Source organism: Euleptes europaea, chromosome 6, assembly GCF_029931775.1.
Source record: "Euleptes europaea isolate rEulEur1 chromosome 6, rEulEur1.hap1, whole genome shotgun sequence".
In the NCBI taxonomy this organism is placed as follows: domain Eukaryota; kingdom Metazoa; phylum Chordata; class Lepidosauria; order Squamata; family Sphaerodactylidae; genus Euleptes; species Euleptes europaea.
The window spans coordinates 108,099,511-108,113,883 of NC_079317.1; the positions used below are offsets into that span (position 1 = coordinate 108,099,511).

General features: G+C 49.4%; 1 protein-coding gene across 1 annotated transcript in view; it reads left to right on the forward strand.

Annotated features, from left to right (window-relative positions):
• The window catches only part of WNT10A (Wnt family member 10A), a 94,005-nt gene extending 80,856 nt beyond the window's left edge, over positions 1–13,149 (forward strand). Inside the window, exon 3 of the mRNA XM_056852044.1 lies at positions 12,662–13,149. Within this exon, the coding sequence (XP_056708022.1) occupies positions 12,662–13,129 (468 nt within the window). The 3' untranslated portion in view covers positions 13,130–13,149. The remainder of the gene's footprint in view (positions 1–12,661) is intronic.
• Positions 13,150–14,373: the final 1,224 nt, after the last annotated feature.

The following is a 14,373-nucleotide window of genomic DNA, read 5'->3' on the forward strand; positions in this document are numbered from 1 at the left end:
TACCCTCTGGAGTTGTCCCTGGAATCGACACTGGAGCGGGGGGCGACCGAACGGGGTTCTCGGGTTCCTGTGCCTCAGGAATCGTGGCTGCAGGTCGCTCCGAGGGAGGAGGAAGTGAGACGGGTGGTGTTACCAGCTTGGCCGGGCGCGTGATGTCCTTTCCCTCCGGAAGCGGCAGCGGCGGGGACCGGGTCTGAGAACGGGTTTGTCCATCCTCCCCCCGCTGCAGAAGTGCACCCCCCATCGCTATGTCGGAGGCATCTACTTGAACTATGAACGGCTGAGTTCAGTCGGGGTGCTGCAAGACAGGCTCGTACGTAAAAATCTGCTTAAGACTATCAAAGGCGGTTTGACACTGGGGGGGTCCACTCCACCCGGGCGTTGGGTAAGGTGGCCGAATCCCCTTTTCCCTTAGTTTTAAGGAGATTGGTGATGGGTAGAGCAATCCGAGTGAAATGAGGGAGGAACGCCTTGTAAAAATTTGCGAACCCGAGAAATCTTTGTACTTGTTTACGAGTAGAGGGTGGTTCCCAACTAAGCACAGCTCGCACCTTTTCTGGATCCATAGTCAGTCCCTGGTGCGAGATGACATACCCTAGGAAAGTTATTCCTCCTTGTGAAACTCGCACTTAGATAGTTTGGCATAGAGCTGATGATTTCTAAGACGTTGCAGCACCTCTCTGACCAAGGCAACATGTTCATCCATGGTTTTAGAGTAAATAAGAATGTCATCTAAATAAACTACCACTCCTCTGAACAGCAGGTCATGGAGGATCTCGTTAATGAGTTGCATGAAGACTCCCAGAGCCCCTTTCAATCCAAACGGCATCACCATAAACTCGAACATCCCAAAGCAATGGGAAAGGCTGTCAGAGATTGATCCCCCTCCCGAATTCTGACTCTGTAATAAGCCTCAACAAAATCCAACTTGGTGAAAACGTGTCCTTCCTTCAATTGTCCCAAGAGATCAGAGATGAGGGGGATGGGGTAGGCATTCGTTTGAGTGACGGCATTGAGTTTCCGGAAGTCAATACACAAACGCAAATGCCCCGTTTTCTTATGTATGAAAAAGGCCGGTGCCGAGCAGGGCACGGTGGAGGGTCGGATGAAACAGCGAGCCAAGTTCTTGTCTAAAAACTCGCGGAGCACCGTTTGTTCTGTGGGGCTCATTGGGTAAATCTTACTCTTTGGCAGTTTTTCATCCCCCACCACCTCAATAACACAATCAGTCCGACGGTGGGGAGGTAAAACATCACACTCCTGCACATTGAATACATCTGCAAAGTCCTGATAGTCGGGTGGCAAGTAGGTCGGACTGGAGGTGTCCGAGGCTAGAGCAGGAGTTGGTTTGACTACAGTTTTAACGGCCACTTCATATCAGTGTAGATCACACAGCGGGCTATTGAATGCTAAGGTCTCAGCTTCCCAGTCTATGGTGGGACTGTGCCCTTTGAGCCAATTTGCTCCTAACACCACAGCATAACGAACATTGGGCACAATAGTGAAGTTGATTTGTTCCCAATGGTGCATTGCCACTCTGTGAGTGCGACGGTCGACTGCCCCTTCTGAAATCACTGCCATCCATTTGAGCGAAATGAACAGGTGTCAATAAAGGGACTGACTTCACTTGGAGCACCTTAAAGGTGGTTAAGTTAATTAACGAGCAGGCACACCCTGAGTCTATTAAGGCTTTAACTTGTAATTGAGGACCTTTTCTATAATGTTGTAATATCACATCTACATACACAGTCTCTTCCACGTCACTCACCATAAAAGGAGCCTTGGGTTTCGCAGGAACACCTGCAGAGGTCTGCGGTATCGCTCCCTCTACCGCAGACCCTGTCCGTTTTTTGGCTGTTCGCTGGGGGATTCCAAGTTAAGGGCTGGGAAGTTCCAGTGGTCACCCTCCTCTGAAGAAGCGGGGCTGCTCTCTCCAGGAGTAGTAATTGTAATCCTGGACCCCGACGGGTCCGCTGGCGAAAGGTCCATTGTCACTTCTCCGGCGTGCAGAGCTGGGGGGGCCTTTCATCTTGGAGCGATGCTCCACTTGGCAGTGGTGCCTCTCCCCCGAGCTCGTCCTCTCCCTCGAGGAGTTCCCTCTGGCTTGGGAGAGGGATTCGGCAGTCCCTGACGTGACGGGCAGGCGGCTGCGAAATGGCCCATGGTACCGCAAACGAGGCAGGCTCCCCTTTGAAATTGCAATGCTCGGTCTGGTGGAGGTAGAGCCGGCCTCCGCGGGGCCTGAGGAGCGGCAGGTTTAGGAGGGTTTTTCTGGCTTCCCCCCTCCCTGGCCTGCCATCGGGCAAGAGAAATAAACTGGCGGCAGCTTTCCACCTCTTCCGCCAGCAAAATCCACTCTTCCAAGGTGGCTGGGTCTCGTTGCATATATGCCCAGTTTAGGATCTCAGGATGCAATGCTGTTCTGAAGTAGTGCACCCGGGTCGCTTCAGTCCAATCGACTATTTTATTAGCGAGTCTTTGGAACTCGTCCACAAACTCTCGGACTGAGGAGGATCCTTGACGGAGTTGTAGGAGGGCCGCCTTGGCCTTCTCTCCCTGAAACGGATCCTCAAAGCGTCTCCTTAACGCTCGCATGAACTCATTAAGTGACCCTATGGAGCGGGCTCGAGTATCAAATTGAAGGACCATCCATTCTGCAGCCTTTCCAGCTAGAAGTGAGGAAACAAATCTCACTCAGCTGTCTTCAGTGGGGAAGGTATGCCCTTGTTCTCTCATGTAACTGTCTACTTGGTGAAGAAAATAAGGCAATGCATCCGCGGAGCCATCAAATGTCACACGTAATCGGGGTTGCTTCCACTGCACCACCGGTCCCACTGGTGGAGGTGCCGGAGGTTGCTGGCCGGGGGGTTGTTGTGGTATTGGCTGCCACAGCTGCCCCGGAGGTTGCTGTGGTATTGGTTGTGCCGGAGGTTGTTGGCCAGGGGGTTGCTGTCCTGTGATTGGTGCCTGCGCAGGTGGCACTTGAGCTCGCTGCAGGTGACCGTATTCATGCATCAACAAGTCCATTTGGTCTTGCATACGGGCCATACGATCCAAAAGCTCTCGGTTTTGAAACCTTAAGGCATGGATCTCCTCTTCAGCCCCTCCAGTCCGTCGGGCTTGACTGGCTCGGTAGTTTGTATTCCAGTCCCCCTCCTCTGCGTATAAGTCCTCCTCATATTCTTGAGGATCAGGAGCAAAGGTGAGTCGCTGTCTGCGCGCTACTTCCCGGGGCAGGGCAGGTTTCGGGAAGCCCAAAGACCACGAGGGGAGAGACCGGTCGGATCCTCCACCAACTTTTGACCGCGTTCCCGTTCCTGTCATTGCCCGCACCCGAGCGGTGGCCGCATCCGCCAACAGTTGTTCCTCCGCCTGCCTCTGGTCAGCGAGCACGCGGTCCGCCTCAGGTTTGGTGGCCGCGGCGACCGTCACAATTGGTTCGGCCGCTTGTTCCAAGAGCAATAGGATCTCCTTGTGTTGACCCAACAGCGATTGGATCTGTTGAGCAAGATCCGCAGAGGAAGGACCAAAATCGGGGTTTAGTACCTTCTCGACATCAGCTGCCGTTGCCATAGGTGGCGGTAAATCCAAGAAGGGCCAGGACTGTCCTGGCGGCAACGTTTTGTGCTTTCTGGCGACATAGGGTGGGATCCGGAACAGTTTGCGGAACATCTCCCTCCCGGGCCCCCGTCATTGGGAAACAGAACCTGAGCCCCTGGATTGGGGCCTCCTGTTGCGCCCCGCGGAGCATAAGCTCAGACAATAGTCGAGTTAGCAGAGCAAAGTCCTCTTGCGCTAATCGAGTCTCCTCTTTCCTTTCCTTTTATCCCTTAGGAGCTCCTTGATCAATTGATCTTGAGCAGCATATATCTAGTGTTGGAGGGATATAAGGACTGAAACAAATCTTGCCACTGACAATGTAGCCTTGGGGTCCCTGTCGCTCAGTAAAAAAGGCATTATGTCAGTCACAGAGGCATTGGATTTGTATATTAAAAGGGGGGAAATATAGTGCGATCGAAGTTCCTCGTAAAAGCGGCATTCCAAAAGGGCATGGGCTAATGTGTCAATAGAGCCAGAAGAGCAAGGGCAGATCCTGTCTGAGTATGGTATATTCAGAATTCTGCCCTGCATTACCATAGAAGGGTTAGCATTCAATCTAGCCAAGCAAAAAGCTCTACAGAGACGAGGAGTTGTCAGATAATATGTATAGGCAGGCAGACCACGTGGAGGGGGTATTCCGAAGAACTGGGATGAACAGACGCGACGAGCATGAAAAGTAGTGCTGTTATAATCGAGCTCTTTAATGCGCTTTTTAATTTTGGCAAAAGCTTCAGTTTTCCCAAGATCTGATAACATATCCTGCGAGAAGCCCAGCAACGCCAGTTTCTCATCTAAGATTTTTTGCCATGAGGATTTGAAAGGGTCATGCTTCAGAGAAGCTAGGAACCCCTCAGTGCTAAAGCACAGTTTAAGGTGTAGTTTAAAGGCAGCCAACCACGCCCTAGCTTCAATACTAGTAAAGTATCCAGTCCCAAAAGGTCATCGCAGGCATGTAGATCAGCGTCCTGGGTCCTCCAAGGAATCGATGCTGCCAGGCGACGCCACTGATCAATCACCAGCCCAACCAGCCGGGTGGCCTCCACGTCAGTTCTCAACGTCTCCTCCAAGACGGCATGCAGCAAGTCAGGGTCCTCGGGGAGCTCGTCCTGCGCCCCAACCCGAGGAGACAAATGCCTAGGTGAACCCTCCAGGGCTCCAGCCAAGGGCAGCAAGTAAGGATCAGGACTAGTTTCCTAATGTAAGCTCTAGCCCTGCGGCAAACCTATAAACAGATTCCAGCTGACGGCAAGTCCACGAAAGCAGTTTTATTGGTTAGAATTGACAGGTTACAGAAGCCATATTCAGAAGGAAACTAGTGAGGGGCAAAAGGCAAAGGGCTTAGCATATATGGAAAAGCAAAAGGAGATAACTGGTAACCTAGGCAACCCCCCTCCCAGAGGCAGGAAGCACTTGGCAATTCCCACAGTATGGGAATCTATGCAGACTAAACACAGGGCACAGACTGGCCTTGGACAGAACAACAGAACAGCACCTAGAGGCAGCTCAATCGCACTACCGCATACCATCCTCATGGCATGCTCCTGACACTCACAACAACCCAGTAGGTTAGGCTGAGAGTATATGACTGGCCCAAGGTCACCCAGCGAGGTTCCATGGTAGCGTGAGGATTCAAAAAAAGAAAGTGAGGATTCATATAATCTGGGTCTCCTAGATCCTAGTCTGATGCTCTAATCATTATACTACACTAGCTGGCTGTGACTGGTAGATTGGAGTTTGGCTTGCTTGGGTGAAACATGGCACAGGCTTGACAGTGTCTTCCCATTCAGTTCTCCCATCTCTGTTCAATGCTTATCTCATTTTGCCCTGCACAGCCTCCATGAGAGATTGTGACTTGTCCAGGGCCGTCTGGTGGGTTTGCATAGCAGACCAGAGATTTGTAGCTGGACCTCTTGAGTCCAAGCTTACCACTCTTCTCAATTGTGCCAGTGACAAACCCAGATAACGTTGCTACTTTCTTCCAGACAGCGGCACAAGCTTCTAACAGCTTCAGGGCAGACAGAAATTAGCAGCAGCAGCATGTCATGCAGCCATTTAAATCACAGCAGTGATGTGGGATTCAGGGTTTCTCTGATCTGGCCAAAAGACAGTAGCTATGCCCCTCAGTGGTGTCTGGGCTAACTGGTATCAGTTTATTTAGTTAGAGCTGACTCTCCCCCATCCATTAGGAAAATGGGATTTCCCAGGCCGGAGGCAGTCTCCTCTCTCCCCGTTGGAACATGCCTGTCTGATGGTTGGGGCGGTACAGTGCATGCCACCACTGCTCCATTGCTGCCCTGGGGAGCCGGTGTGGCTAATAGGCAGGTGGGCAAAAGCCTGATCCCTCCAGATTTTAGCAGGAGGAGGCTTGGGTTGGGCTGTTTTTTTTTGGGGGGGGGGGCTATTCATGCAGTCAGTGGGGCTGTTCTCAACATTGAAGGTAGTTGTGTATTTACTCCAATGAGCAATACAGTGTGTGTGCTGACCACATGTGCTTTTGTAAGTGTCAAAGGCTTGGGGGAAGATCACAGTCCCTCCCCCCCCCAATTGTTTTGATGCATCAGCTCTTTCTTGGGCAGAAGCTTCTTGGAAGAACTTCTACCCAGGAACCCCCGGAGGAGATCCTTCACAATCCACCTAATTCACACATACCAAGCCAAAATTAATTACATCTAAAACATTCCATGCAGAGGATGTTAAAAAAAAAAAAACCTGCCTTCATGCTTGTTCCCTTGCCCATCTTTACTACTAGAAGAACCTGTGTGTTAGTTTGGGCCCCCTATACTAAAAACTGTTGTTGACCTCCCTCCCTATCTGCTTCTTTTAACTTTCTTCCTTAGAGTTCTGTGATAGGAACTACAGATGTGTAATTTGAACCTAAATAGCAACCATAAAGGGATGGGGAATCTGGATTATGGCCATGGCACTGGAGAAGGAAGGGTTTATTTTTTTCTTCTCTGTGCTGTTTCCCTGATTGGATCCTTCCCCCCCCCCCCCGGCTGCTTTAAACCCCATGAAAATCTGCTATGCTGCCACTGAGCCACAGCCTTGTCAAACAAGTAGAAGCCCCTCAAATTCTGTACAAGGCAGCAAGTTGTCTGCAATCCAGCCTAGGGCTGTTGAAAAAAAAATTCGGTAAAATTCAGATTCGGCAAAATTCGGCTCGTTTTTATTCGGGAAATGCCGAAGTCCGAACTCCCCCACTTCGGGTCCGTGCAATTCGGCATGAGATCTGGAGTTCGGGGAAAAATTCGGCTGAATAAAGCCATTAAAAACACAATCACGCCTTTCCGCGGCTCCGGGGGGGGCATTTTGGGGGGTCGAGGTCCCAAACTTTCAGCGTAGCTTGAGGGGACCCTTCTTGCAAGAACCCCCATGTTTTGTGAAGATTGGGTTGGGGGGGGCTGAGATATGGGCCCCGAAAGGGATCCCCCCTCCTTAATGTGCATCTCTGACAATGGGGGTTTGCAATTAGCAGCGCTTGCTGCCCATTCCCGAAGCTCCCAGCCCCGACAAACAGCTGAGCTGGGGGGAACAAGGGCGGGGCAGGTGCGAAGAAGTTTGCAAACCATACAAAGCAACACTTTTGCAACCATGCAAAGCATGCAAACCATGCAAAGCAACACGTTTGCAACCATGCAAAGCAACACCTGATGCCTGGGAGTTTGCAAAGGAAAGGGACAGAGGCATGCTAGCTATGCATAAGGAGCAGGAGGGGGTGGAATTTCCCCTTTTGCATCAGACTTGGGACCAGGCAAATGCATTCTTTAAGTCACAATTTGAAAACCAGTTTTGAGCAAGCATCAAAATAGACCTAACTGATTGTATGAATGGGGGAAAACCTGAGGACACACAACTGAAGCCCCCCCTCAAACCAGGGAGAGAGAGACTCGAGGGGGCACCCCCCCAGGCAGAATGGGCGAAAGCCCCCTTTGGCTTTCCCCCCACACCCACAGAAACTGCTCCCTCCCCACACACACACAGACTCTGCTTCCCCCACACACACACAGAGAAAAGTTATAGAGAAAAGCCCCAAAATGGGTCTTACTGTGGATGTCTTCTGTTCCATCTTCGCACCTGCTCCGCCCTTGCTCCCCGCAGCTCAGCTGTTTGTCGGGGCTGGGAGCGTTGGGTGATGCACATTAAGGGTGGGGGGACCCCTTCCCGGCCCCATATTTCACCCCCCGCTGATCCAATCTTTACAAAACTTGGGGGTTCCTGCAAGAAGGGTCCTCTGAAGCTATGCTGAAAGTTTGGGGGCTCTATCCCCAAAAATGCACCCCCTGCAGCAATGGAATGGCTCGAATGTGCACACGCTCCCCCCCCCAAGGGGGATCTCTCTCACACAAACAGATACTCTCTCTTTCTCTCTCCAGGCCACGCAGCATCTGGGCTCATGCACTCAATCGCGACTGATTGGCCAGCAGAAGACCCAGCTTGGCCACCGATTGGCCGCGGGAGAATGCTGCTTACTAACTGACGGTTATGCTGCTGCGCTGAACCCCGAATTTGCCGAATTTATTCACCGAACACCCCAAACTCGCTGAATTCGGCTCCCCATTTTCCCGCCTTTTTTGAGTTCAGTTCCATCCGAACTAAAAACCGCCGAATCAGGGGAAATTCAGCTGTTTTTCGGTTTGGGACGAACTGAATCGACAGCCCTAATCCAGCCCATACCAAGTCACATACCTTCCTAATGGATTTTCTGGTCAATGCTATGGTCTTATCATGGTGACATCCTCTATCTCATATTTTTTTCTGGTGAATTTCAACTTTTTAAATATAATAATTCCAGAAGAGTAGCCATGTTAGTCTGTTGCAACAGAACTAATTAGGAGTCTTGTGGCACCTTAAAGATTAACAACTTTTCTTCTAACAAACATTTGTGTGGACTAGACCCTATTTCAGAATTCAAAGGAACACCCTTTCGGTGTTACAGCTGTTGCCTTTTGTCATCCACTATTGCCTTTTGTTGTCAGAGGAGAAAGTTTGGGGCAAACACCCCTACTGGCGCATGTCTTTTGCAATCAAATGCCAAAATTTAAAAATGGTGTAAGTAAAATGTAATTAAAAACCCAACAACCTCATGATTTGAATATTGTCTTTAAATCTGAAGTGCTAACTCATAGCTCTGGAATAATAACCCCATCCATCACTCCCATCCTGTATTTTTATTTATTTTATTTTATTAGATTTTTATCCCATCCTATCACAACTGAGGCTGGGCTCAGGGCGGCTTACATCCATATAATATCATCCAAGGCAATTCAATTACAATACATCACAATCAACATTAATGATAAATAAATTACAATTTTAAACTTATAAAATCACAAAAATGTAACAGTTTATTTCTTTTATCTCAGTCCAGCATCTGAAAAACTAAGCAAGAAGTGTTGAGGACAAATGCTTATATAACTATAAAACAAAAGAAAAGGCCAAAGGGAACTTGTAAAAAAGACTTATCTTGTTCATGCAGCACCTAAAGTTGCACAAACCAAAAGCCTTTTCTCTGCAAAGCAAAAGGATCCTTAGATCCTCGGAGTTGCTTTCTGTCTTCCAAAAATGACAATCCACATGCAAGGGTACAACCTGGACTTGGCTGGTTAGTGAGTGGAATCCTTCCTGTCCCACTACAGGTTTGTGTGTTTCTGTGTTATGGAAGGATAGGAAAGGAGATCCATCTCCAAATGACACCCAGCAAAGCAGCACAGATCCTGCTCTTTCCCAAATGGGGAGTGTAAAGAAACATGGCTCCCATGATTCCTTGACAGGGAGAGGCCCGAGTGCTGGGGAGGGTTAAAGTAGCATTGCAAGCCCTCGTGAAGTCACTCAAATTCACTGTCCCATCCTCATTAAATCTGGTTCGCGTGAGAGCTTCCTGCAGCTCCTCGTGGGTTAAATAGATCCCCAGAGCAGCCAGGACAGAGCCAAGGTTGCTGATCTCCACCTTTTTGTTCTTAAGGCTGAGGATGGCTTGGGCAGCCCACAAGACATCTTTCGTCCCATCCTTGTTAACCGTTGCCAGCTTGAGAACTCGCTGCACCTCCTCTTGGGTCAAATGGATTCATATGTCAGCCAGGACAGACTTCAGCTTGCTGGCATCCACCCTTTCTTCAGTTTTCATGATGGCTCTCACATCTTTCTTAAACGCTTATAAGTCTACCTTCTCATCAGCGTCCATTGGTGCATATTTCGGTGCCTCATGCAGCCACTTGTGGGTTAAATGGACCCCCACTTCCAATAAGATGGTATCCAAGCTGTCAACGTTGACCCTTGACTCTCCTTTGATCCATCTATCTGGCTTTATCCAGGGCATCTTCAGGATCTCTCGTTTTACTCCTTTCAGGTCATTCAGCGTCCCTTCAGCAGTCCTGGGATGTGGCTGGACTGCTCTGACCACCTTCATAAATTCTCTCAAGTTCACCTTCCCATTCACATCCACAGGGGCATATTTTAATGCTTCCTAAAGCTCTTCGGCTGTGAGGTAGATGCCCGTGCTGGCCAGGATGCCTTCCAGATGTTGAGCATCAATCTTGTCTTTTTGAAACATGGAGGGTCGCCATGTAGCCTTGACACTCTCGATCGTGCTCTTCAGGCCCACTTTCCCTTCAGCATCATGAGCGATGTGCTTCAAAGCCTCCTCCATCTCCTCTTCTGCAAGATGGACGCCCATCCTCATCAGCCACAACCATTTTTCCTTCAGCATCCGCTGCTCACTGCACAATTTCACCCTTTTCATGAACTCAGCCAGGTTAATTTTGCCATCCTCATCTATCCCTGCATATCTCAGAGCTTCCTGGATCTCATCATCTGTTAAGTAGATGCCCATGCTGATCAGAAGAGCATCTAAGTTACCCACAGACACCTGATCCCTTTCACTTTGTGATTCTGTACGGGTTTGGAGCACATAGAATCACAGAATCATAGAATCATAGAGTTGGAAGGGACCACCAGGGCCATCAAGTACAACCCCCTGCACAATGCAGGAAATTCACAACTACCTCCCCCCTCCACACCCCTAGTGACCAGAAGATGGCCAAGATGCCCTCCCTCTCATCATCTGCCTAAGGTCACAGAATCAGCATTGCTGACAGATGGCCATCTAACCTCTTCTTAAAAACCTCCAGGGAAGAAGAGCTTACCACCTCCCGAGGAAGCCTGTTCCACTGAGGAACTGCTCTAACTGTTAGAAAATTCTTCCTAATGTCTAGACGGAAACTCTTTTGATTTAATTTCAACCCGTTGGTTCTGGTCCGACCTTCTTGAGCAACAGAAAACAACTCGGCACCCTCCTCTATATGACAGCCCTTCAAGTACTTGAACATGGTTATCATATCCCCTTTCAGTCTTCTCCTCTTCAGGCTAAACATACCCAGCTCCTTCAACCTTCCCTCATAGGACTTGGTCTCCAGACCCCTCACCATCTTTGTTGCCCTTCTCTGGACCCGTTCCAGCTTGTCTACATCTTTCTTAAATTGTGTTGCCCAAAACTGAACACAGTACTCTAGTTGAGGTCTAACCAGAGCAGAGTAAAGCGATACCATCACTTCGCGTGATCTGGACACTATACTTCTGTTGATGCAGCCCAAGACTGCGTTTGCCTTTTTAGTTAAATGTAATCCATCAGTTCATTCATGTTCACCTTCCCATTTTCAGAAAGCTGTCTTCTGCTCACCATCCACACTCATGTGCTTCAATGCCTCTTCAAGTTCCTCTTTGGTTAGGTGGATCTCCCCATCTTGGATAAAAGGGAGTTTACATCTCCCACAGCAACCATACTTCCTTGGTCTCCTGCAGCACTGGACAGCTGTTTTGTACACTTTACACTATTCATGATTGCATTCAGGTTTATTTTCCCATCCTCATCCACTGTAATGCGCTTCAGAGCCTGCTCCATCTCCTCTTTGGTTAAGCTGAGGCCCCTGCTTTCCAGAATGGAATCCAGGTTTTCGACAGCGACTCTGTCCCTTTCAGCTCGGGAAAAGTGTTGAGTCTTGTTCAATCCAAACATGAAGTTTTTCAGACTCACTGTCCAATCATCATTCTTAGTAACATAATCCAATGCCTCTTGCATCTTTGATGGGGACAGGTGGATGTCCATCATACCCATGGTGGCATCCAGCTCTTTCACATTCCCCTTATCCTGTTTGATCCATTTCACTGCTTCCATACCTCCTTCAGTCTCTGTGTATATAAAATGCCAAGCTGCTTGCAGCCATGCAATCTCTGTTTACATGTTGCTGCATGTTACCAGGCACAACAACTGCATCCATCCTAAATTGCATAAACTATCCCCTCCCCCCCCCACACACACTCCTAATAAACACCATAGCAACTGGGAACAGTTTGGATCTATTTCTGTTGAATCAGGGGAAGGGCAAATGAAACACCCATGTACCCTATGCAAGAGGACCCCACCCCATGTGCCTTCCTCTCCCCATTACATGTTGGTGGTGATGAATTGTTGAGATCAAGATGTTCATTAACACTGTCCTGGTTCAGCCTGTATCAGTGAGAAAGGTTTCACTGCTTCAGGTGGCTGTCATGGGTATTTGTTGCAAGTAAAGCTATGCACGGAATACTGGAGAGGAGAGCTTCCATAAACCAATGTTCATTTTCTAAATCCAAAAAGCTGGCATGCTATGGAATACAAGATACAAACTATTGTACCTGGAGAAAATAATGATTTATACTCTTCTGTGGCTCTCCTTTGCCCAGCAACATAAAGCACCAGAGCACAACTTTTGTAACAACTTTGTTCAGCTGCCTAAATGACTTGAGGTTGGAGTCCTGCCCACCAGTTAAAGGCCTTTTCCTGGGTGTTGTCTGTGCCTCTGCCTTTAGAAGCGAGGAGCATGGCAACCATAGATGGGGCTTTTTCAGTGGTGGCACCTTTGGAATGCTCTCCCCCTTGAGGCTTAACTGGGCCCCTAGGAGCAAGATGCAAACCCAGCCAGAGAGACATGCTGAGCCCCTTCCTGTAGCATACTTGTAATAGCAGAGCAATTATGAATAGTTAACAGCAGTTCTCTATTAACTACATTTGCTTTTGCCCTGGCAGGTGGTGATGGAGAACATGCGGAGGAAATGCAAGTGCCACGGCACCTCTGGGAGCTGTCAGCTGAAGACGTGCTGGCAAGTGACTCCTGAGTTCCGGCTGGTGGGCTCACTGCTCAAAGAGCGCTTCTCTGGGGCCATGCTGATCCGGCCCCACAACAGGAACACAGGACAGATGGAGCTAGGTCACGCCCGCCACCGGCGTCGGGCTGGCATCAGTGACCTGGTTTACTTTGAGAAATCACCAGACTTCTGTGAGAGGGAACCAGCCTTAGACTCCATGGGCACGCAAGGGCGCTTGTGCAACAAGACCAGCCCAGGCATGGACAACTGTGAGAGCTTGTGCTGCGGGCGGGGGCACAACATCCTGCGGCAAACACGCAGCGAGCGCTGCAACTGCAAGTTCCACTGGTGCTGCTTTGTGGCTTGTGAGGAGTGCCGGCTCACCGAGTGGGTCAGCGTCTGCAAGTGATCCGGGGCCCACCGGATGCTCCAGAGACTCTGCTGTTGGACTCTGCAGCGCTAATCGTCAGCAGGAGGCACGGTTTGGGTGGCCTGGCACATGAGGGCTTCACTGGCCCTTCCACTCCTTCCTGACCTGGGCATGAGCACTGAGACTCCAAGGGGCCCATCTGAACAGACAATGTGTGGGCCTTGCACCTCACAGGCGCAAAGGGTTTTGCACCAGGGACGCAGGAGCTCGGCTCTTCCTGCCAGTAACAGGGTGGCTGGAGTCTCTGAGAGTAACTCCAGTGCCTTCTGACCACTGATATCTGTGGGTTCTAAGGTTTGTGAGCCACAAATGTTGGCTCCTCCAGCAGAAACTTACCCAGGCTCCTTCCAGCTCCCTCCCCAGTGACATCTTCCAGTTCCACTGTGTGATCATTCAGGTGACACATAATGCTACAGACTGAAATAACTGCTTAAAAACAAAACCTGGGCTGAGACTGCTCCATTGCCAGTTAAGAGAATTTGGAATCTTTTTTGGCTGCCATGAGTACATTTGTTGTTCGGGGGGGGGGGGAGAGAAATTAAAATACAAAGTTTGCTTAAGGAAATGTTTTGAATGAGGGATTGAAGGGTGGGGGAACAGAGGTTTGTGTCTGTAGTCCTCCTTAAAGGTGCCATAGGCACTTACGGTGGTTACTGTGGTTGGTAAGTTATTTTATTATTGTGAGAATAAAAGTGAATCAGAGATGGCGGTGTATGTCTAAGGCTGTAATGCTGGAAATGTGAGATTTATTGGGTGAAGTGTGGGATGTGTCCCATAACTGCTCATGTTACTTTGGTTCACATGAAACTGCTGAGGGGCCACAGGGAAGAGTTTAATCTGGAGTCCCCTCCATCTGAAGCTGAGCATTCAAGCTCCTTCACAAGAGTGCTGAGAGATCTGCACATGCTCTGCTGGGTGGCTCCTGGAGTTATGTGCAGACTTTACAAAATGGAAATTATAGTTATGACTCCAGAATTATAGTGATAACTTTGGAGAGAATCCCTACAATCCTCTATTAGGTATAGGATGAGAGGTACAACATCAACATTTAGAACAGAATCATAGAACTGGAAGGGGCCATTTAGTCCAACCTCCTGCTCAATGCAGGATCAGCCTAGAGCATCCCTGACAAGTTCTTGTCCAGCCTCTGCTTAAAGACTGCCAGTGAGGGGGAGCTCACCAACCTCCCAAGGTAGCTGATTCCACTGTCAAACAACTCTTAC